Genomic DNA, 23,738 nt, shown 5'->3' with positions numbered 1-23,738 from the left:
TGGGAAATGATTTTCCCATCCAAACTGCTTAGGAAGAACATCACTGTACAGGTCCAACACTCTCTCTCTTTTAACTTAATCTTTAATATTTATCATATTTTGAAAATACTTTGCATAGAGCAATTTTATTTGATAAAATCGTAAAGCTTAAACCTCTGGGCTTTGTGTCTCTGAGCCAAGTTTCTGTCAAGAGAGTTCATCTGCAGTTAGATAATGCTTTGTGAATATGCATGCTCCTATGGCTACAATCTCTCCCAATTAAAGGAGTGGAGAATCACCAGGGTTGGGAATGCCCTTTTCAATTGATCTAGAGTGTCTTAACAATTTCAGCTGTATTAAAATCTAAACTTTTTATCAACTATGTCAAATCTAAGAATTCATTGAAAATGTCAAATTTTTCTTAACATCTTATGGTAAACTAAAGCAGTTACAAACATTAACAGGTCAATACCATAATTCTAGAGCAGAAATTAGCAATAAACACACAATTTGTCAAATCACAACTCTCTTAAATCTATTCCAATCAAAAAACAAGAAAAGGTTTCTCTGATGGGTGAGAATCCAACTGCATTGCTGCTTTTAAGTATTGTCCCAGTCTCTGAGCAGCAGGAAAAACCCTTAGGCTACCTTCCTTATATCTGAAGTAGGGCTTCAGTCACTCCTTATCATGAGTCTTTTTTCTCCTGAGGGGAAAACTGAGTTCTCACTTCTCAGGTCATATATTTCAAACAGAAGATTGAATATCATACTGACAAAATGAGTTCTGTGTTCCAAAGAATATAACAGTCAAATGTTCAGTCACATTTCTGGTCTGGCTCCAAGGTAAACAAGTAAACAGGACTCATTAGGTCTAGAAGTCTGTGTAGTAAGTCCATCAATAGGCTGGGAATCACCATGATCTTCTTTCCCTTCTCAGACTGCAGCAAGTTGTTGTAAGTCAGGAACATTGGTTCAGGTATCCCTTTCCTCAGCCTGAAGCATGGTGGTATGAGGAAATCAGGATCACAGGTTCAGCAACCTCTTTCCACTTCTCCTATGGAGTCATCAGTGGCTGCAATGTCATCAGGTGTAGTTGGAAGGTTGTTAGTTCATTCCTGACTGCCCATACTCCTGAAATAATCACACAGAAATCTTTATTAATTGTGATACTGTTTGGCCAATAGCTTATGTTTTTTCTGGATAACTCTTACATGTTAAACTAACACATCACATCTCCATTAATCTGTGTATTGCCACATGGTTGTGGCTTATCGAGTTCCCTGGCATCTGTCTCCAGCAGGGCTACATGGCAACTCTTTAATTCTGCCTTCTTTCTCCCAGCATTCAGTTTAGTTTTCCTGCCTAGCTCTATTCTGCTAAGCCACTGGCCAAAACAGCTTTACTCATTAATCAATAAAAGCAACGCATATACAGAATAACTCCCCACACTGTTTCCCCTTTTCTGTTTAAATAAAAGGGAAGGTTTTTAAACTTTAACATAGTAAAATTATATATGACAAAACAGGTATCAAGTAAGAATTAGAGTTACAACATTTATATATCTACTTTATCTTTTATCATGACTAAGGAAAACTATAACTATCTATTCTTCAACCCCATCAAAGACTCCAGAAGGATCTAATATTACCTAAGTGAACAGGAAGTGCATTGTAAGCAACTTCCAAAACTCTAGAATTGACGAGACATCTCTCTGCCTGGGCAGTCACCCAAAGTTTTTCTGTACCATTGGGGCATCCATCTTCAGCCTACTGACTGGTCAAGAGTATCTGGCAGACTTTTTCATGAAGTAGGAAATTTTAAAGGTAGCTCCATCTATATTGGCAGTTTGTCATTCACTTTCTTCTGTGTCTTGCAAAATGTCTGGCAGACTCTTTAATGAAGCAGGAACCCTGGAGGGCTGTTTCAACTTCTTTAGGCAACTTCAGCAGTCATTTTTCTGTGGGTCCTGCAAGTCAAGTCAAGAAATTCAGGCAAGAGCAGTTTCTTGCTCAAATGGCTAGCAAACTCCATGAGGAGCCTCTTCTATTCCCATCATCCTCTTGAAGTAGATTGATGCTGCCAGGAGCAGACTTGTCTCATTGTCATAAGCTCTTAAAACATCTTAAATGACATATTCTAAAGGTCTCTGGAAGATTTGAGGAATACCTATCTAATTGAAATATAGCTCTATATATCTAGAAAACCTAACATGACTACAAACTTAACTACTATAGATGATTATCTATTAATCTATATTTTTAAAATATACATTGCACTTTAAATGTGCTGCACAAGCACAATACCTTAATCAAGACCAGAAATATATATAACAAAATTGATCTTAAATTTGTATCAGTAAGGGGCTGGAGAGATGGCTCAGTGGTTAAGAGCATTGCCTGCTCTTCCAAAGGTCATGAGTTCAATTCCCAGCAACCACATGGTGGCTCACAACCATCTGTAATGAGATTTAGTGCCCTCTTCTGGCCTGCGGACACACACACACAGAATATTGTATACATAATAAATAAATAAATATTTAAAAAAATTTGTATCAGTAAACCAAGATCCATACCAATGCAAATCTCTATAGCATATCCCCCTTCAAAATGTAAACAAACATTTATAAACAATATTTGGGAATTTGTACATAGTTATCTCCAAATTTCTTTCTACTTTTTGTTGGTGAAGTAATTTTTGGGGGTGTTCATGGCAACCTTTCAGGGGGGTCTTCGTCCATCAAACTACTTTAGTCTGGAAAAAAATCCATAGGTTCTCATCCTCTGTAGAAACAAATATAGAATCTCTTTCCCAAAGCAACATATCCTTAGACCCAAATTTTGAAGTCAAGATACCTTTAAAGTATATATGTTAGTTTAGCTTAGCAGCCAATACAATGAAATGTCTCTCTGTACTTAGTTCCTTCACAGTCAAAAAATTCAAAGAAAACACAATAATATACATAATCCAGACTCTCTGTATATATTTCATTTTTACGTGGCTTATTTTTCTCACTCTATTACTTTTCTACAAGTTTCCTCTGTCTCTTTAAAGACTTTGTTTTATTTTTTTAAAAAAACAAATATACTTCTTTTTATAACTTTCTATACTCTTTTTCTTCTCTCTCCCAAGCCTACGTACATTTTAAAAACACACTGTGACCCATTTAGAGGTCTTTTTCATCTTAATTTGTCTTTATTGTGTATCTGTAATTCTTTTTTGACCAGAACCTCTTCTTACAATGCTAAGTGGCATGGCTAGGACTACATCTGCTTTGCCTTTTGGCTCTGCCCAGTCTAACACGGCCCAGCTGAGGTTTGTTCACTGCTTCTGAGACTGCCAGGTGGGATCCATGCTCACCACCTCAACTCTAGTAACCAGTTGTCCCATGCTGCACAAAGTAACTTGTAGCATGCTTCCTACAAACCCCACTCAAGTGTTCAACCTCCTAAAAGAGTCAGAGTTCCTGATGGCAGCATGGACCAGGAAGCCACCATTTCAAAACCATGCAGGTTTTCTTTTCTTCTACTACTAAATCAGGAAAATCTCTTTTAAAGGAATCCCACTTCTGCTTGCTTCTAGCAAACAGAGCCCAATCAAGAAAATGCTGCTACCAAAAAGTCGTGCTTAACTCTGTGTCTAGGATTCCTTTCCAAGTTTTCTCGGTTTTACATGAATTTAGTCAGTTCCTTGTTGGTGCACCAATTTGTTGAGGGAGACTGCTAGTTCATTTCCTGACCACCCTGACTCGAAATAATCACACAGAAATCATATTATTTGTAATACTGTTTGGCTGGTTGTAAAAGACAGTGTCTGCTCTACACTCTATGGTTTGCATGCCAGGAACCAGGCTGGAGATTTAAAAACACATGCACACCAACAGACAGTGACATGGGGACATGGGTCATCCTTGATACAAGAATGCCACTTTTATTATGCTCAGGGGCAGCTTAGAAGGGATCCTTAACTGATAGCCATGCCCCAGTTCTTGGGATTTTCAGCTGTTAAAGCCACTAGAGGGAGCTGGAGAGATGGCTCAGTGGTTAAGAGCATTGCCTGTTCTTCCAAAGGTCCTGAGTTCAATTCCCAGCAACCACATGGTGGTCCACAACCATCTGTATTGAGGTCTGGTGCCCTCTTCTGGCTAACTCCATACAAAATAAATAAATATTAAAAAAAAAAGCCACTAGAATTCACTCCTCTGCCATCAAGGTCCCGTGCTCAGAGCAGCTGCAGGCACAGGTAATCTAGTTGTTTTGCTCAGTTCACTCCGGCAGGCAAAGGGTCTGAGGCAGGCAGAGAAAGTCAAGGGGCCAGGGGTCTGCAGCCCCCAACAGCCAATAACTTAAGCGTATTTCTGCCTAACTCTTATATCTTAAATTAATCCATTTGTATTAAACTATGTATCACCACTTGGCTGTGGCTTAACAGCAAGATTCCAAAGGACTTCCCACACCATTAGTTTCCCCCTCCATTGTGCTCCAACATTTTGGCTAGACTGGGAAGCTCCCATGATTGGACTGGCAGGCAGCCTCTCAGTGCTGGGGTTCTAAGCGTGTGCCACAATATCTGGCTTTTCATGTGGGTGCTAGGGATTCAAACTCAGGTCCTCATGATAGGAAAGGAGAAATGTGCCTGTATTTGTGCAAAGAGGTTTTGTGCATGATTTATACCTTTTTCCTACAGTGTATTACTATTTAGTATCAAAGGTTCTCTTTTATTTATTTGTTTATTGATTGATTGATTGATTTGGTTTTTTGAAGCAGGTTTTCTCTGTGTAACTCTGGCTGTCCTAGAACTAGCTCTGTAGATCCGGTTGGCCTCAAACCCAGAGATCCACTGCCTCTGCCTCCCAAGTGCTGGGACTAAAGGTGTGTGCCACTAAGTCCAGCTCTCTTTTATTTATTTTTAGTGTGAGGTTGTTTTTCATTTAGTTATAAATGTGTGTGTGAGTGTTCATGCACACACATGACATGAAATTTGTGTGAAGTTTTCCTCTGACCTCCATATGTGCACCAAGATACATGTGCATGTAGGCACAGGTGAGCTTACAAACATATGCACAGCTACACAAATAAATAAAAATAAAACTTATATTGTACCCACACTGTATTATTTTAAAGGTAGGAAATTGGTCAAACTTAAATATTTACCTGTGGGAGAAAGAATTTATTATGGTAATTTGTTATATAGTCATAAGTGAAATATTAAAGGAAAAAATTATGAGAGTCTTTGAATAACATGATGGACTTCATGCCACATTTCCATCAGAGGTGGTCTGAGGAGGTCATGTTTTGTTTTGCTTTGTTTTTCCTGAAAGTTTGAATTGTGGTTGGAAAAAAATATTCTTTTGTTTGACTTATTTTTATGCATATGATTCATTTGCCTACTTGTATGTCTGTGTGCTGTGTGCATGTCTGGTGACCTCAGCAACTAAAAAATCACATCAGGTTCCTTGGAATTGGAGTTATAGGCAGTTGAGCTATCACATGGGTGGCGGAAAGAGGACAGCAAGTGCTCATAACTACCTAAGCCATCTCTTTAGCCCTTGGAAGCAAAAATATTTTGAATGTTTTTAAATTGACCCAGTTAAACAAGTTTCTACATATTTATGTGTACCATGCTGTATTTTTAATACCTCTCTGATCTGTATAATATTTAAATAAAATTATAGAGACAAATTTTTACTGTACCTCACAAAATTGTCACAGCAGTGCAAGACATGGGGCAGGGAGATGATTGAATGCTTAAGAGCACTTGCTGCTATCTGTAGAGGACCTGGCCTTGGTCGCTGACCGCCATATGGTGGCTCTAGACCATCTGTTAGTCTAGTTCCAGATGTACGTGTAGGCACATCTAACTAAGATAGAAGTTGGCACCAGGCACTGAGGTATTGCTGTGATAGGCCTGACTACGCTTTTGTTTGGAGGAATTTGGATTTGGGGATTTTGGATTATTTAAGCAGTGAAATGCTTTAAGCTGTTTAATGGGCCATACTAGTAGGAGCCTAGAAGACAGTGGTGCTGAAGGTGACTTGAAATGTGGGGCCCTGGCTTAAGAGGCTCCAGAGAAGAATGTTAGTATGTGACTCAGAGACTGGTCTTTTGATATTTTGGTAAAGAATTGCTGCCTTTTGCCCTTGTTCAAAAAGTCTGCCTGAGACTAAGGTGAAGAGTTTTGAATTAATTTCATTGGCAAAGGAAATTTCCAAACAGCCAAATATGGACTTTTTCATGTGGTTATAGTGTTTACTCTAATGAAGACCTATAATGAAAAGGAGCAACCTGAGAAAGAAAAAATACAAAATGTATAATTTGGGGGAAAGGAGGGGCACCAGGAAGCAGAATGGAACTAAGTCCTATGTTCAAGGAGATAAAAAGAAAAAAGAAAAGCTTGATGTTACGTGGAAAAAGACCCCATCTGGAAAAGTTTCCAACTTGTGAAAAGGAATTAAGGAAAAGCTCAGAGTCAGATGGTGGTGCACACCTGTAACCCCAGCACCGAGAAGGTAGAGGCTGGTGAATCTAAATTCAAGGCTGGCCTGATATACGGAACCAAGTTTAGGTTGTGAAGGAAAACATCAAAAACAGAAAGCTGATGAAGATGTAATTGAACAAGGGGCTATGTTCTAGCCCCAGCAAGCAGCAGAACTTGGTTTTGGCCTCATGTTTCTGGCTTTAGAGTCAAGGATAGAAGAAAGGTGTTTTGGAATCTCCCTCTGTGACTGAAAAAAGCTACTGAAGCCAGGAATGTGTCAGGGGTGTCCCTGAATAGAGACCTAGAGAGGACATGGTGTGAAGCTGTGAAGGTGAAGCCTGGATTACCTTGGGAACCCCAAGATGTTGGAGATGCCTGAGTCATGTGATCCTGCCGAGTAAAGCTGATAACAGGGAGTGGAATCAGCCCAGGAGAAAGAAGAGTGTTGCAGTCAACAAAGCTGAAAGGATTTGGAGATCTAAAAAAGATGTTGACATCAGACATTGAGATGCAGAGTTTGGAGTTTGCCCATCTTGCTTTTGATCTTGCTTAGGACCAGAATTTCCTCACTAGGCTCCATTTTTGAACAGTACTGCACATCCTGGAAAAAAATGCTATTATATTTTGGAAGTATATGATCTAAAAATGCTATTATATGTTGGAAGTATATGATCTAAAAATGCTATTATATGTTGGAAGTATATGATCTAAAAATGCTATTATATGTTGGTAGTATATGATCTAAAAATGCTATTATATGTTGGTAGTATATGATCTAAAAATGCTATTATATGTTGGAAGTATATGATCTAAAAATGCTATTATATGCTGGAAGTATATGATCTAAAAATGCTATTATATGCTGGAAGTATATGATCTAAAATGCTATTATATGTTGGAAGTATATGATCTAAAATGCTATTATATGTTGGAAGTATATGATCTGTCTTTTGATGTTACAGGGGGTTACAGTTAAGGGATTGTATGAATCTCAGAAGAGACTTTCAACTTTGGAATTTTAAACAAGTTTGAGATTGTTATAGACTATGGGGACTTTTAAAGTTGTATTGAATGTCTCTCTGCATTATGGCTACAAGTCCATGGGGGCCAGAGAGTGGAGTGTGGTGGTTTCAATAGGAACAGCCACCGAACACTCATGTGAGCATCACTATTCGGAGGTGTAGCCTTGATAGGGGAAGTGTGCCGCTGTACAGACAGGCTGAGAGTTCTTAGACGCTCCAGCTATGCTCAGGGTGGCACAGTCTTTTTCTGTTGCCTGTGGATCAGGATGTAGAGCTCTCAGCTCCTTCTCCAGCACCATGTCTGCATGCCACCATGCTTCCTGCCACAGTGATAATGGATTGAACCTCTGAAACTGTAAGCAAGACACCCCAATTAAATGTTTTCCTTCATAAGAATTGCTGTGGCCATGATGTCTCTTTATGGCAATAGAAACCTAATAAAATACCTCCCTTCCCCCTTTTTGAGACAAGAACCTCTGTAGACCTGGCTGGCCTGGAACTTCTATGGAGATCATGCTGGCCCCTAACTCATAGAGACCCATCTGCCTCTGTCTCCCCAGTTATGAGATTAAAGGTTTCCTCCACTGTACCTGCCTACCTTAGATAGGAAACCAGTAACAGATCAAAGTAATATTTACCAAAGTGGTGCAACCTGGCGAACTAATGAGGTGATTGGGATTATTTCCAGGAGCGTGGGTTACTCATGGGAGCAGGAATGAATCACTGAAACACCTACTCAAGTACGTGAGCACTTACGACAGCTGCAACGTTGGAGCTCTGAGCAAGCCCTGCAGGCAGCTTGGCCAGCATCTCCTCCCCCAGTCCTTGCTGGCTCAGTCTACAGCCTTGGAGAAGGACCTTGTGAATCTTACAAGTTCCTGCTTTCCCAGACAGACGTCTGTTTACCCCGAGTCAACACTGCAGGATGGAATGCTTCAGCTAAGTGGAAATGGACACATAATCCGTCTGGCTCAAACAAAGGCCCCGTGAGCTATAATACGACCTCGCTCTTTTCTGGATGTGTGTGCGGTTCCCCCACCCTCGTGGTCTTCTAGAGTTCCAGGACTTTATTAAAGCTTTTAAAAACCCTCACTGGCTCGTTCACTCTCCATTTTTTGACAGCCTATAATTAACCCCATCCTTTTACTATGTTACTGTGCCTGCGGGGTGTTTGAGAAATGACCTCAGGGTATGCGCTTGGAAAGAGCAAACACCCAGTCAGGGGAAATGAAGACAGGGGGCAGAGAGGTATTTCGGGAAGGGATGTGGAAGTGCACCCTGGTTTTGCCTCCCTCGCTCCTAAGCCCCTGCTTCGCACACCACTGTGCTGAGATGCTGTGAGTCTCAAGGCCTCTCTGGAGCTCCAAAAGGCTGACCAGAACTGTAAAGTTAAAAATCTCACAAGGCTCATGTTTCCTGCTGAAATAAAATCAGCTTTTGAACAAAAGCAAGTATTTTACAGATTGTTGTAAAATGTTACTTTCCAGGGTTCTGAAAAGTCCTCGTTTGGGGCATTTCCCCTCCCTTCTTTTCCTTGTTGCCTGTGTGGAGCCAACTTTTGGACATCCATATTCTTGTTCTCATGAAGACTTTTTTTTTTCGTTTTTAAAGATTTATTTTATTTTTCAATTGCGGTATGAGTGTGGGTACCCATACAGTCCAGGATCCCCTGGATCTGGAGTTACGGGATGTGAGCTACCTGATGTGGGTGCTGGGAACTGAGCTTAGGTCTTCTGCTATACCTGCCCTGTCTCCAGCACCTGGAAAAGCTTTGGATTAATGTTTATTATATTCCCGTTCTTCCCTGCTATTTATTTATTTAAGTAAATGAACTTCATACAATGGCTATGATACAGCTGGGTTTGTGGAAGCAGGAAGGATGCTGCCATAGTGAGCAGGACAGGACCAGGGATATGGCTGGATCAGTAGAATGCTTGTTTATATTAGCATTGAGTCCCCAGCAGTGCACAAACCTGCTGTGGTGGTTCATATCTGTAACCCCAGCACTCAGAAGATGGGGACAGGCTGGGCAGTGGTGGCACGTGCCTTTAACCCCAGCACTCAGGAGGCAGAGACAGGCAGATCTGTAAATTCAAGGCCAGAGCGAGTCCAAGGACAGGCTCCAAAAAGCTACACAGAAACCCTATCTCAAAAAACAAACAAAAAGGCAGAGCCGGAAGGTTCAGGAGTTCAAGGTCACCCTTGGCTCCACTGGGACTTAGGAGCAGCTGCAGACGAATGGTTTGGGGACTTATGCATTTAAACTACACAGGCAACCATGGTTCCTGGCATTCTGAGTTTGGAGCTGCTGCCATCTTCAGGTCTATTGGCACTGCCTATCTACTTGCTTCTATCTGCTGTGCCCTGAGCACTGTGGGCTACGATGGCTACTTTAAACAGCTATAGGAATGTCACCTGAGAGGTCCTGAGTCAGAGCCAGAAGGCCTGAGCCAACTTAGCACAAGGGCTGTGTTCCTGACACCCTAGAATCTTCCAGCCTGGACAGGCTTCCCTATATCCATTAAAGAGCAAGCTTGGTTCAAAAGAAAGAGGGGGAGGGAAAGGAGGGCGGGAGGAAGGGAGGGAGGGAAAGAATGAGTCATGGACTATTTTGGAATCTGACTTTCATAAAGGGTTGGAAAACTATACCTGGCCACTCTTGTCAGTAACTGTCTCTAGTCCACACAGACGCCTGTCTCCACTGGAGCTGCTCTTGCTACACAAAGATAACACTGCTTTCGATGTTGACACCATCGAGGCTCCTGGGCATCTCTCGGCCTCACTATCACTTTACTCAAGGTCTGCTGGTGTCACACATCTGCATTCTGGTGTAAAGAAGTCTGGGAAAGTAATTCTTACTTCTCTATATTGTGTGACTCGCGGTTTCTCACTAAAGTCCTGTGGTGGTCTGAAGAAAACTGACCCCCATGGGGCAATAGAGTAGCACTATCAGGAGGTGTGGTACGGGTGGGGTGGGTGTGACAGGGTGGAGCAGGTGCGATGTGGATGGAGTGGGTGTGACAGGGGTGGAGTGGGTATGGCAGAGGTGGAGCGGGTGTGGTGGGTGTGGCACAGGTGTGGTGGGGATGTGGTGGGTGTGTCACTGGTGGAGTGGGTGTGTCACGGGTGGAGTGGGTGTGTCATGGGTGGAGCGGGTGTGTCACGGGTGGAGCGGGTGTGTCACGGGTGGAGCGGGTGTGGCAGGGGTGGAGTGGGTGTGTCACGGGTGGAGTGGGTGTGGCAGGGGTGGAGAAACTGTCACTATGGGGTAGGCTTTGAGGTCAGTTTTCTTCCTGCTGCCTGTGAATCCAGATGTAAACTCGTAGCTACCTCTCCAGCACCACGTCTGTCTCTATACTGCCATGCTTCCTGTTGGGATGGTAATGGACTACACCTCTGAATTGTAAGTCAGCCCCAGTTAAATTTAATGTTTTCCTTTTTAAGAGTTGTCGTGGTCATGGTGTCTCTCACAGCAACAGAAACCCTAAGGCAGCCTCCAAAATGAAAACTTCCCCTTTCCCATAAAACACATCACATACAATGTACATACAGTGTCATGAAGAGCTCATGAGAGAGAGATTCAGTGGGTATCAGACCCTTGCAGCCTCTCAAGCCCTCAGCATCGCACACGGAGGGCCAAGTTTCCAACATAGTAATGCTTTCAGAGAACTCAAGCCATATTCAGATTGCAGCCATACTATGGACTAGATGTTTATGTGATGAGTGATCTTGGTTGTCTACTACACCAGATTTAAAATGACCACGGAAACGCACTTCTAGGAAGATGTAAAGGGGGATACCCATCCAGAACATAGGTAGCACCAACCATGGCCTGGAGTCTTGGGCTGAATAAAGAGGAGAAAGGACGCTTTCTCTACAGATGAGTTCATCACCCTGGCAGCAGTGTGGCAAGCTGCTTTGTTACCCAGTATGTGACTTCTCTGCCATGATGCACTGTACTTTCAAACCCTAACCTAAACCAAATTCTTCTTTTCAATTGTTCTAATCCCTCTCGTTTTAATTGTTTGGATAGGAAAGTACTATACACTCCCCTTTCCCCTTCCACTCCCTTGCCCCTCATGCTCCCAATTTGCTCAGGAGATCTCATCTTTTTCCCCTTCCTAGGCAGATATTATTATTATTATTAGTGGCACACACCTTTAATCCCAGCACTTGGAAGGCAGATGCAGGTGGATCTCTGTGAGTCTGAGGCAAGACTGGTCTACAGAGCAAGTAGGATAGCTAGGACCACACAGAGAGATCCTATCGCAAAAAAAAAAAAAAAGAAAAAAGAAAAAAAAAAGGTATTTTTGTGTGTGTGACTGCCTGTCTGGTATGCCTGTGTACCACATGTGTGTGCAGTACTCATGGAGGCCAGAAGGTGGCGTCAGATCCCCTGCAATTGGAATTAGTTGTGAGTCACCGGGGTGGGTGCTGGGAACCAAACTCAGGTCCTCTGTAACAGTGGCAAGTGCTCTTAAGTACTGACCACTTCTTCTTGAAGCTGCTTTCGCCAATGGGATGAACAACGGACTAGACCCATAACAAACCTGACCACGTGGGCTGTGGGCCTTTGGAACTGGCCTACAGAAGGAAAGCCGAAGCATTTAGAACTTCGGGCAAAGCAAGCTCTAGAATGGCAGAGAACTTACTGGGTTATTTTGCTGGGAGTTTGGAAGACCAGAACGCCGAGAGAAACGCAGTGGAAGCTGGTTTCTGAGAGAACTGGGACTCACTTGGGTATCAAACTCACTATGACGAAGAGTCTGCTGCCTTCTGCGCATGTCCTGGAGTCTGACTGAGTCTGGATTCAAAGGGAACTAACTTCTTCAGTACAGGAAATGTCAAGACATTGCTAGTCCGTTTGCTTGTGAGACAGTCTTCTTAAGTTTCCCATGTTGGCCTGAACTTGAGACATGTGTCAGCCTTCGGCATAGCTGGGATAAGTGGAGTGTGCCCCGTGCCTGCCCCCGATCTCTCAGGTGAGCCCCAGCGTCTGGTTAATTCTTTAGTGCTCTCACGGTTTTTTGTTATTTTGTTTTTCGATTTTAATATTCTGTTGGCAAAGAGTTGGAATTACCTAGACCACAGCTGTTAGAAGCAGAATCACATATATTCTCTTGAAAAATAATGATATGAAGCCATTTGTATGTGTATACACCTCACTAAAGCCCTGTGGTGGTCTGAAGAAAACTGCCCCCATAGGGCAATAGAGTAACACTATCAGGAGGTGTGGCACGGGCGGAGTGGGCAGGGCATACATACTCTTAAAAGAATATATTGGTCAATTCTAATGTATGCGAATGTGAATATGTAGTTCTAAACAAAATATTATCTTACGAGTAAATTCTGGGCTAATTCTGAGGACCTCTGACATTCTGAGAAAAAAGCCAACTTCTGAGAATAAACAGTTAAACTGTGACAGTTGTGCATTATATTATATTATTATTATTATTTTAGATAGGGTCTCATGTATCTCAAACTCGTGTGGCTGAGGATGACCTTGAACTTCTGATCACCTGCTTCACTTCCGGGAGTACCGAATTACAGCTATGAACCACCTCACCGTTTATGGGATGCTGGGAATTGAAGGAACCGCTCTACCAACTGAGTTACCTCTCCAGCCCAGACCATTGTTCTTAATCAAGTTATACTACCAGCGGGCATACTCTCCGCAGTTCTTAGCAATTCTATCTTCTGCCTGAGTCTATATCCACAGTTAGAAGCTTCCTCTTTGATATCCTTAAGGCAGAGAATGCTTTTATCAAGTGGTGAATATTTATTCTCCAGAAAAACTTAGGTGACTTTATTTTTTAGATATTTATTATGTATACAATGTTCTGTCTGTGTTTCTGCCGGCAGGCCAGAAGAGGGCACCAGACCTCATTAGAGATGGTTGTGAGCCACCATGTGGTTGCTGGGAATTGAATTCAGTACCTTTGGAAGAGCTCTTAACGGCTGAGCCATCTCTCCAGCCCTAGGTGATTTTAAAGTAGTAACCTGGAGGTTGTAGAGCTGCCTCTATCAGTCAAGTGCTCACCCCAAAGCATGAGGGCCCAAGTTTGTATCCTCAGCGCCAGTGTAAAAGCTGGGGCAGCAACTTCTGCCTTTCGCATAACACAACCTCAAACACAAAACCAAGCAAGACCCGGTGGTGCACGCCTTTCATCCCAGCACTGAGGTGACAGAGGCAAGGGGATCTGTGAGTTTGAGGCCAGCCTGGTCTACAGAGTGAATTCCAGGCTACACTGAGAAACCCTGAGTCAAACAGCACCCTTATACAAAAGTTTAAAAATCCTAGCCTGCTAATACCATGAATGTTGGCTGTGTGTGTCATTGGAAAGAAGATCTTGACCCATTTAAAAAAAAAAAAAAAAGAGGAGCAACATCACTGGAAATTTTATCATATCATGAAATCCTTCCAGGGACCCAGCACATTAAAACAATAATCTCATCCCAGCAGAGAATTGGAAGTGGAATGAATCATTTGAATTCAATTTTTTTTTTTTTTGAGACAGGGTCTCACCGGTGGTGTTGCTCTGCCTAGCCTTGAACTCCCTATAGAGATCAGGTTGGCCTTGCATTCAGAGATCCACCTGCCTTTGCCTCCTAAGTGCTGGGATTGAAAGTGGATGCCACCATGCTGGGCTAATTTTAACTTTTAAGCAATATGTGTGTGCATGTATGTCTGAGTGGAATGTTTGTGGGTGTGATTGCTGGGTCTGGGGGTATCTGGTCCCCAGGAACTGAAGGTACAGGCAGTTGTGAGCTCCTGAAGTGGGTTCTGGGAATCACACTGAGATTTTCTGCAATACAGTACATATTCTTTAAAAAAATGGTTTTCGAGATTTATTTACACTTTGTGTATGGGTGATCTTCTTGCATGTATGTCTATGCAACACACACATACAGTGTCTACAGAGGCACAGATGGTTTTGAGTCACCACATGGGCACTGGGAGCCGAACCCAGGTCCTCTGGATGAGTAGTCAGCCAGTGAGTGCTCTTAACCACTTAACCACAGAGTAGTTATTTGTCAGTACTGAATAAGAGGGTAAATTAAAAAAAAAAATCCTTTTTGCTAATTAATCCCTGTATCTCGGTGCCCCCAAAGAACAGGTCAATAGCAATTAAATAATTTTAATTAACAAAATTTTAAAAACTAACTAAAAAGGGAATAACTAGGTCACAGTGGAGTTACTACTTATGATAGACTCTAAGACTTTTGTGTACATACATTAACTATTGAAAAAAGGAACATGTATTCGACAAAATTGGGGGTGTCTTTATTTCCAAAGCCATTTAAATGCTAACTTAGAAGCTCATAAACACAGACACCCGCTACCTGCTAGTGCTTAGTTATTCCTTTCCTAAGCCTTTGTCCTTATCCCGATGATGTGCTAAGTGTGTGTCCAAAGTCTTAGGAAGAATCAAATTTCTTGGGCTAACTTTCAGTATTTTAGTAACTATGGCAGAAATGGTCATCAGTAGAACTAAAGATCTCGGCACTCAGGAGGCAGAGGCAGATGGATCTCTGAGTTCAAGGCCAGCTTGGTCTACAAAGGGAGTTCCGGGATGTCACACAGAAACCATCTTGGAAAACCAATCAACCAAACAAAACAATAAAAACCCCAGCATGTCAAAAGCATTGATTTTAATTGGCATGATACCTATCATCTCACAAAGTTCTGAAAGTTACCTATCTTTGGAACTCAAATCCATCACAAACTATTGGGAAAATTGGGCTCAAACAAAATCTAATGCATGGGAAAAGAAGAATCAAGTGTTTTGGTGATGAAAAATTTGGAAATCATACCACTCAAACGTCTTTCACCAAGTTTATTTAAAAAACAAAACAAAAACACACAACACAAGCGAGCAAGAACCCTAGAGAAAGGTGTGATAGTGCACACCTGTATACCAAGTAGTCAAGAGTCAAGGTCAGTCTGCGTTACACAGGACCAGTCTCAAAAATTTGGGGTTGTTGGAGAGATAGCTGAGCAGTTAAGAGCACTTGCTACAGCCAGGAAACAGAGATGATGGTGGTGACACACGCCTTTAATTCCAGTACTCCGCCGTGAGGCAGAGGTAGGTGGAGTTCTGAGTTCAAGACCAGCCTGGTCCACAAGGTTAGTCCCACAACAGCCATAGCTACAGAGAAACCATCTCAAAGATCAAAAACAACAAAAAGGTGCTGCAGAGAACCTGGGTTCAGTTCCTTGGCCCCAAAAGGTGGTTTACAAATGCTTTTAATTTTCATTCTAGAGGATCAGATGCCCTCTTCTGGCCTCCATGGGCACTACACACAGGTAGCGCAGACAAGCTTGAGGCAACACAACATGCAGAGACATGCACACACATACAACTTAAGTCAATTAGAGCCACTGTCACTCTCCAAGGACAGACCTTTCATAGGAGCAAATAGCTGCGTCTATCCTGGGCTTCCATCAGAGAAGTGTCCACTGTCGCCAATTTACTTCCCTCACAGCCAAGGGTATTAAAGAACACTGAACAGTCCCAATGCCCAAGCAGTTCACAATTACTTCATCTGAAAACCCAGGCCAAGATATGCCTAATAGTTAAATAGGAGTTTGATAGGGCTGGTTTATAAATCAGCTAACTGCCCTGACTTGAAAACCATGGAGTTAATGAAGGGTGAGGACCTTTGGCAGGGTGGTCTCCTCTCTAAGCCACACTAACATGTGTTCGCACGCACTTGTGCATGTGGTGTAGGAGGGTCTTCTTCTATGTGTTGCTTTCATTGGTTAAATAGAGACTGCCTTGGCCTTTTCATAGGGCAGCAGCTTAGATAGGCAGAGTAGACAGAATACTGGAGAAAGAAGGCAGAGGCAGAGAGCAGCCCGCCATGAAGCTGCCAGGTCAGACACGCTAAATCTTTCCCAGTAAGCTACAACTCCCTGGTGACATACAGATTATTAGAAATGGGTTGAATCAAGATGTGAGATAGCCAAGAGGCTAGAACTAATGGGCCAGGCAGTAATCTAATAAATACGATTTCCGTGTGGTTATTTCAGGTATAAACTAGCCGGGTGGCGGGAACGCAGCCCGCCGCTCCTTTTACTACATGCATGTGTACCCAAGGAGGCCAGAGCCACCGAAACTCCTGGAGGCAGAGTTACAGGCAAGTGTAAACTGATGTGGGTGCTGAACTCAGGTCCTTTCTTAACAATTGAGTCACTGCTCCCATTGACTCAAGACTTTTGCCTTTGAGAAACCACAATCTTGTATATATACTTTTTTTTCCCCTCTAAGACAGGGTTTCTCTGTAGCAGTCTTTGGACATTGCCCTAGAACTTGCTCTGTAGATCAGGCTGGCCTCGAACTCAGAGATCCACCCACCTCTGCCTTCTGAGCATGATGGGATTAAAAGTGTGCACCACCACATTTTTTCTTATGTATTTTTGTGTGAGTACTCAATTGGCATGTATGCCTGCGTGCCAGAAGGATCAGATCTCATTATACATATGGTACTGAGCTGTCTTATGGTTTCTGGGACTTGAACTTAGGACCTCTAGAAGAGTCAGTGCTCCCAACAGCTGAGCAGTCTCTCCAGCCCGTCTTAACTTTTATAACAATGTAACCTCTATGTGGCCTTTTCTTTAAGTGTTTGAAAATATATTCCTAGAAAAATATGAATAAACCAGCCTGGTCTTCAGAGCAAGTTTAAGGACAGACTCCAAAACCAGAGACACCAACTCAAAACATTGGGGAAAAAAAGTTCAGAGTATAGGTGATATTAGGCCAAGTTTGAGAGGAATTTTTCTTCACAATTAACATTTCTAAAGATTGCTCAGTACCACAAGGGATCCATGTGTACACACATACACACCTTGTTGGGAAGGCTGCCACTGTTGTTTCCTCCCTTGCTGCACCGAGGGGGCAATTTTGGAGTCAGTTTTTTCCATGTACTCCAGGTTGTAGGAACTGGTGCCTGTAAGGGCAAGGCCATTTTACCAGCCTGCCCGCTGCTTTCTGAGCTTAACAGTTTGGTTAGGATGGGAGAGAACATTAATGACCAAACACATTCTTACTAAGAGTCTTAATAAACCATCTCAATGATCTTTGTTTTCTTCAAGCCATACATAAAGACTTAACTAAAATTTTATTTTAAAAAGACTTTATTTTGATCAGGGAAAAATGACAATCTCAACGTCAACTTGTCACCTAATTGTAAGTTTGAACTCACAGGTATTTCTTATTCTGGCACTGTACCTATTAACATAATGTGCTCTCCCTTCTATTGTCTTGGTTGCAGTGATTCTTTTTAATAGCCCAACACTGGTACTTGGCCATAATAAAACGAGGCCAGTGCATTTTAACTTGATAGCCTAGCAAGTACAAATATCAGAACAAAGTTGTTGTAGGCATTTTAAAAAAGGTCATCAGTATAAAAAGCTTACACTGGTCTTCTAAGACCAAGTACTCTAAACTTGAACAAATCCCAAACCTAGAAGTGTCTGTGGAACCATGGAAACCCCTTTTCTAAGTCCAAGCATTCAATGGAAAACTCAAAGCTTGTATTACCTTAACATCTTAAGTTTTTAATGCCCCAGAAGATAGACCATGACTCATCATCTTTTCCACTGCCCCTTTCCTCTGCCTCAACACAGAACTGCTTAAATCTACTTAGCTCATGCATTATGGTGGGATGAATGCACCAGTGTTAGCTTTCCACTGCATCCAAACCTCAGGACAATCGAGGCCCCTACTACCAGTGTGACAGCATCCTTCTCTTGCATTTCTTTATCTATAGTACTAAAACCCCAAGAACTATGGTGATCAGCTAAAGCTTTTTCTAGCAGAAAAGCCATTAACTCTTAAAGCCAGAGCCAACTATTATCATACACGATTTGTCAGATAAGAACAAAGCAAAGATAGCCATTTAACAAGCTTTGTGCTAACAGGCTTTTATGGTGAGAGAAACCAGGGCTGTATGGATGCTCAGCTCAAAACAGCACTGTGCCAGCGAGGCAGTCCTAGCCCAGCAAGGTGCTTCCCTTAGAAACAGTCTGACAGCACAGCTCCCACTAGACAGCGTCAATCCCATAGACTGCAGTGTCAGTCTACAGATACCCCGGGGAAAACATCCAAAGGTATGGAATCAATCTCATTTAACAGAGAAATGAAGCCTTAGACTATAATCACAGAACACCTCTACAGAAACCAGGAACAAGGGGACACTAGGACCAGTCTCTTCCTGTGGGCCAATACCCCCTATAAAACAAGCTGTGCCTTAATTATTGCTTCTTTATAAATTTACATTTCCACAGAACTATGTAGTACCTGACGCAGAAAAACAATCACATAAGGAAGCATTTATTTGAGGTTTAACATGAATACAAACAAAAATTTGTGTAAACACAAATCCACATTGAGTCATAAGACAGATAGCAAAGGACAAAGTAAAAACAAGAAACTAATCGGCAGCTATATACAGTTGGACACAATCGTGTCATGTACACTAGAAAGTCTTTTACAAAATAATCATCTCAGGTCAACACAAGATCAAGCAATCTTCAATGTCGTCCTGTAAGATGGTTTCTTTACACCTCCTAAAACAAAAACAAAACAACCATTAGCTGTGTGCAACCCTCCCAAGTTTGCAAAGGTCCACTTTCATGAATTAAGTCCTCACTTTATTCTTTTCTTCAACAATTAAAGATCACATGCATGTTTATTGACAAAGTGTAGTTTGGGTGTTTGAAAAACTCACTGTGGAGTTCCCAAATGACATTAGGTGGATTCACTTTAGAATACAGGAATGTAATCTTTCCACAGTTATAAGCCTAGCAGATGAAGGCCAACTAGAGGCATAGCTCTAGCTAGCCAAGTAGAATGCTATCAACCAATACAAATTTCAGGCAGGTTTAGAGTATTAACATGACAATGAATTGCTTTGTGCATATGATCTTTAACTTATATCCCAGATTTAAAAGTTCTTGTTTTGGTTTGTAGATTTCACTATTAGCTATAAAAAGAAAAAGCAAGCATTAAATCTTAAAGAATGGACACTTAAAATGAGGCTCCACAATTGAAATACAACACTAAACAGAAGACCAAAATGATTAAGCTGTAAAAAGGCATTTATGTACTTTAACTCCTGCAAAAAACCATTTAAGTTAAGTTTAGACACTTAATCTCCAAAAAGATTAAAAAGAAGCAAAGTCTGAAGTTTCCACTTTTAATCTTTACGCTGGTACATGAAGTTGGAAGAGACCATACCACAGGACAGCCTTTTCTGGTGTATGCCTTGCGCTCTGCCCGCAACGTGCGACCCCCAGAGATAGACGTGGTCAGGGTGACACACGGCCTGCAATGAAGTTCCCGCTGGCGGGTACAAACAAGGTATAATGTCAGAGTTAGAAGACAACATTCTTGTTTTCCTTAAGTTGTACCCATTTCAGTACTTTACCTGTTAATAGTTCTAAAAAGTTTAAACCTCCTGGTACACAAAGCAAACAGAAAAACTCTTAAGTTTTTCTGTAATTCTAAAAAAGGTGAGGTAAGACTTTAAAGTTAAAGATCTATAGACACTTTAGGCAAAACAGGCTCATAAAGCAATTACAAATTTACAATTTAGTAAAGACTACATATATTGTTTACTCTTTTCCATTTGTCTATTGATCTTTAAATGAAATCAGACATTGCCAATGTTTCCTCGTAAGCTCACACACCTGCTTTCTCCCAGGTCCTCCTCAGTAGGGCTGGTAATTGTTCTGGTGATTGCCACCCCCTCGGGATGCCTTGCCGTAAGTGCTCTGTTGACCTAGTTTGAAAGGATACATGTTTTACTAAGAAAGTTTCCTATAAAACCGCCCCTTAAACTATGCATGCTGAACATTAAAAATATCAAGCCACCTTAACAGCCAATAGTTATAATTGCACTTTAAATAGCCATCACTGTCTGTTACTTTCCTATGACTACACAATTGTAACAACTTCAATTATCAATAGGAAACTCATACAAACAACTTCAGAATGGGAAAGTACTTCAAAACTGAATTTAATGCCACTGGTTTATAAAATTAAGTTAAGTATTCTTACCGCTGTAGTCTGCATATCCCTGTCCATATCCATAGTTCCCATAGTTATACCCAGTATAATCATATCCGCCATAGCCACTATAGTTTTGATCACCACCATAGGCACTATTATAATTTCCATATCCTTGATCATAATAGTTATTAAATCCTTGGTTCCAGTTTTGGCCCTGACCTGAAACAATGCACAATGATGGTTAGGAAACCACTTTGGACCCTCTCAATGCTAACACAACATGATGCATTCTGTCCCCTACACTGTACTTTAAAACAGAACACCCCCCCCCCCCCACAAAACAGCCTTTACCATGTGGGTTCATCATAAAAGATTCAATCTAGCTGCCTTTTCTTATGGGCCAATTGCACCTAGCAGTTAACTGCCTCAGCTTAAAAATCAGTGTCCCCCAAATTAAGTCTCACCTCTTCCACGTCCCCTAGCACCACCTCTTCCACCAGCCGTCCCACCTCGTCCACCTTTTTGTTGTTGCTGTTGCTGCCTGTATACCTCTTTGGGTTGTGCAACTTTGATTTCACACTAAAAACAAACAGAATTTTTGCTTATGTTCTAAGCTCTGAACACAAAATCACTTTTCTTTTCAAACAGGCTTTTCACATGCACACTTAATGTAATTCAATCCATTTACCTTCCCAGAACCTATTTGATGGTATCTGCTTTCTAACAATTTCTTTACTGGCTCTTCATCTGTATACGTGATAAAACAGAATCCTCTTCTTTCATTTGTTTTTGTATCCATGGGAAGCTCGATATTTTCTATCTGAAATCAGGTGCACATTCAAAACAAAACCAGCAGTTAAGGGAAGCGAATAGGTACTACAAGCTTCTCACGAACATCACAAGCCCATTCTACTGAGCATCACTTTCTAAAAAGTCGCTACATTCTTTTAAAGCATCTTCTACCCCAGAGTGGCCATAGGTTGGCTACACATCACTTTAAGCCTTTGAGCTTTGGCTACACCAGGCTCCTACTACAGCACAGAAAGCAGCCGCTGTTAAGATGCAGTAACTAGAGCATTTAGTCCTATCCTGTGAAATATTAATGACAACTACACAAAATTGACCAAGCACAAGTATTTCAAAAACACACCAGATGCATGCAAACAAACAGCCCACCTCTCCAAAGGCTCCAAAATATTCTTTGATTTGTTCTTCTGAAGTATCTGGACTCAATCCACCCACAAAAACCTTTTTAGGGGGTTCTTTTCCCTTTAAAGCTTTGGCCCTTTTGGGGTCTATCAATTTGCCATCCAGTTTGTGTTCTTTCAGTTCCAAAACCTGGAAGACAAGTTAATTTGACAGGCGCTTAGAAGCCCGGAGCAATTTAAAGGAGACACTAAAGACACAGTGCAGACCACATCCCTACCTTATCCACACTAGCAGCATCTTTGAAAAGCACAAATCCAAATCCTCTCGATCTTCCAGTGACTGGATCTGTTTTAATTGTGCAGTCTACAACTTCCCCAAATCGAGACAAATACTCAGTCAGATCTTTCTTGCTTGTGTCCCAGCTCAAGCCTCCAATAAACATTTTACTAGAAATAAAGTTATTAAAAAAAAAAGACTTAACAGTAACTTCGAGATTACTTCAACCCTGTAATTAAACAGTAAAAAAAAAGTACAGGGTAATTTATTCACTAAGTGCAAGCAGTCTGTTTTGATTACAAACGCTAATAGGCCACAAAAACCTTAAGATCACTTGCTCGGACCAGCAGACAGGTTGCTTTCTACCGTGCAAACACAAAGCGCCAACGAAATCCCGTAGGGGTTCTGCTCTGATGACTTTGGGTTACAAAGTACAACTTCTACAACCGAATCCCCCACAACCTAAAGTGAACTTTTACCCACAGCTCTAGACTCAACTTGCTACCTAAAGAACTCCACGCATCAGTCAGCTACCGGCGCCCAGACCAAGTTGCCAAATCCTCCCCAGGAAAAGCCGCCCCGGCAGCAACACACAATGAAGAGGCGGCGGCAGCTGCGGCGTGCGGCGCACCGAGCTCGGCCCCTCCCCCGCGGCTCCACGCGGCGCCTGCGCACTCGGGACACCGGCGGCGCCGCCCTCCTCCCCCCAACCCCTCCTCCCTTCCCCCACCCGCGGCGGGCCTCTCGAGTCACCCCGTCTTACTTTCCACTAGTGGGGAAGCTACTGGGGTCCAGCGGGCACGCGGAGAATCGACTCGGGGAAATAGTGGGGGCAGCGCGCGCAGCTCCAGAGGGACGAAGGGCGCGCGCGGGGCCCTGGGGGAGGGGAAGAGCGGAGCGTGCGGTACCCGTCATCCTGCTGATTCTTGCTCGCGTTGATCTTGGATCCCTCTGCGAACTCCTCTATGTTGCTGTACTCGTTCATGTCCTCCATGGTGGCGGAGCCGTCGGCGAGGGGTTGCTGGCGCGCAGTGCGGGTCCCGGCGGCGGCGGCGGCAGCAGAGCGTTGTATGGAGCCGGATTTAAAATGGCGGCGGAAGAGATCCGGCCGCCGCCTGCGCCCTCCCTTTATAGCCGCCCCGCCCGCCAATCGGGAGGGCTGCTGGGCGGTGACGTGGCGCGGGCTCCGGCGCGCCCCCTGCCGGGAGGCGCTAGAAGCGAGCGAAGGGAGGAGCGGGGCGAGCTGCCGCGGCGCCCGCGGCCGCCAATGGGAGAGGTTGCGGGAGGCGAGAGTCGCGGGAGCGGAGGGGAACAATGGCGGCGGCACATGGGAGAGCCGGGGCGGGACCTCCATCGCGGTGCTCCGGGTGAGGAGCGAGGTGGCGCTGGGGGTCGGGCTGAGCGGACAGGAGAGATCAGACGAGCGAGCCCGATGCGCAGCAAATCCCGGGCCGCGCCGTCGCAGGGCCACAGTCCCTCTTGCCTGCAGAGCCTTTTGTGTCGCGCGTCCGGTCCGGCCCACTCCCGTCCTGCGCCCTCAGTCCCCCAGTGCGGAGCCGCGGCGACGGCGGCGGCTGGGACCGCCTGGCTGCTCCGGGAAAAAGGCGGCGTGCACCCGAAGCTGCAGCGCGCTCGCCCGCCCTCCCGCCCGGCGCACGCGTGTTCTGTCCTCGCGCCGGACCCGCGATGACCCCCTGGGTGGTGGCGGCTGTTCCGCCGTCGCCGTGGGGCGGTGTCGCCTCTGGGGGGGGGGGGTCTCGGCTGCAGGGTCGCCGCAGCCCGGGTCCGAGCGGCCTCCCCGGCTGGCTGTGGCCGCGGCGGA

At 43.4% G+C, this 23,738-nt stretch overlaps 1 protein-coding gene across 4 annotated transcripts; it reads right to left on the bottom strand.

The window, feature by feature from the left end:
• Nucleotides 1-18,790: 18,790 nt before the first annotated feature.
• Hnrnpdl (heterogeneous nuclear ribonucleoprotein D like) lies at nucleotides 18,791-23,440 on the bottom strand. Of its 4 annotated transcripts, XR_005976099.1 has the most exons (9): nucleotides 22,825-23,437; nucleotides 21,918-22,086; nucleotides 21,668-21,829; nucleotides 21,180-21,311; nucleotides 20,956-21,070; nucleotides 20,540-20,710; nucleotides 20,170-20,261; nucleotides 19,718-19,822; nucleotides 18,791-19,047 (listed from the first exon to the last, which is right to left on the bottom strand). XR_005976099.1 is itself a non-coding variant. In XM_041671150.1 (8 exons), the coding sequence occupies exons 1-7, from the start codon at nucleotides 23,268-23,270 to the stop codon at nucleotides 20,191-20,193; spliced, it is 1,266 nt and encodes a 421-aa protein (XP_041527084.1). In that variant the 5' UTR covers nucleotides 23,271-23,437; the 3' UTR covers nucleotides 18,791-19,047; nucleotides 20,170-20,190. The 4 variants fall into 4 exon arrangements, 2 of the variants coding, with proteins under 2 accessions (XP_041527084.1, XP_041527085.1); XR_005976100.1 differs by lacking the exon at nucleotides 20,540-20,710 and having other exon boundaries at nucleotides 22,825-23,440; XM_041671150.1 differs by lacking the exon at nucleotides 19,718-19,822.
• Between the last annotated feature and the right edge of the window lie 298 nt (nucleotides 23,441-23,738).

The sequence above is a fragment of the Microtus oregoni genome, unplaced genomic scaffold (genome assembly GCF_018167655.1).
Source record: "Microtus oregoni isolate MIOR12 unplaced genomic scaffold, Mior012 000021F_ref0000039, whole genome shotgun sequence".
NCBI classification, from domain to species: domain Eukaryota; kingdom Metazoa; phylum Chordata; class Mammalia; order Rodentia; family Cricetidae; genus Microtus; species Microtus oregoni.
Note: the sequence above shows the minus strand (reverse complement) of the source record. Positions and strands in the feature narration are given on the sequence as shown.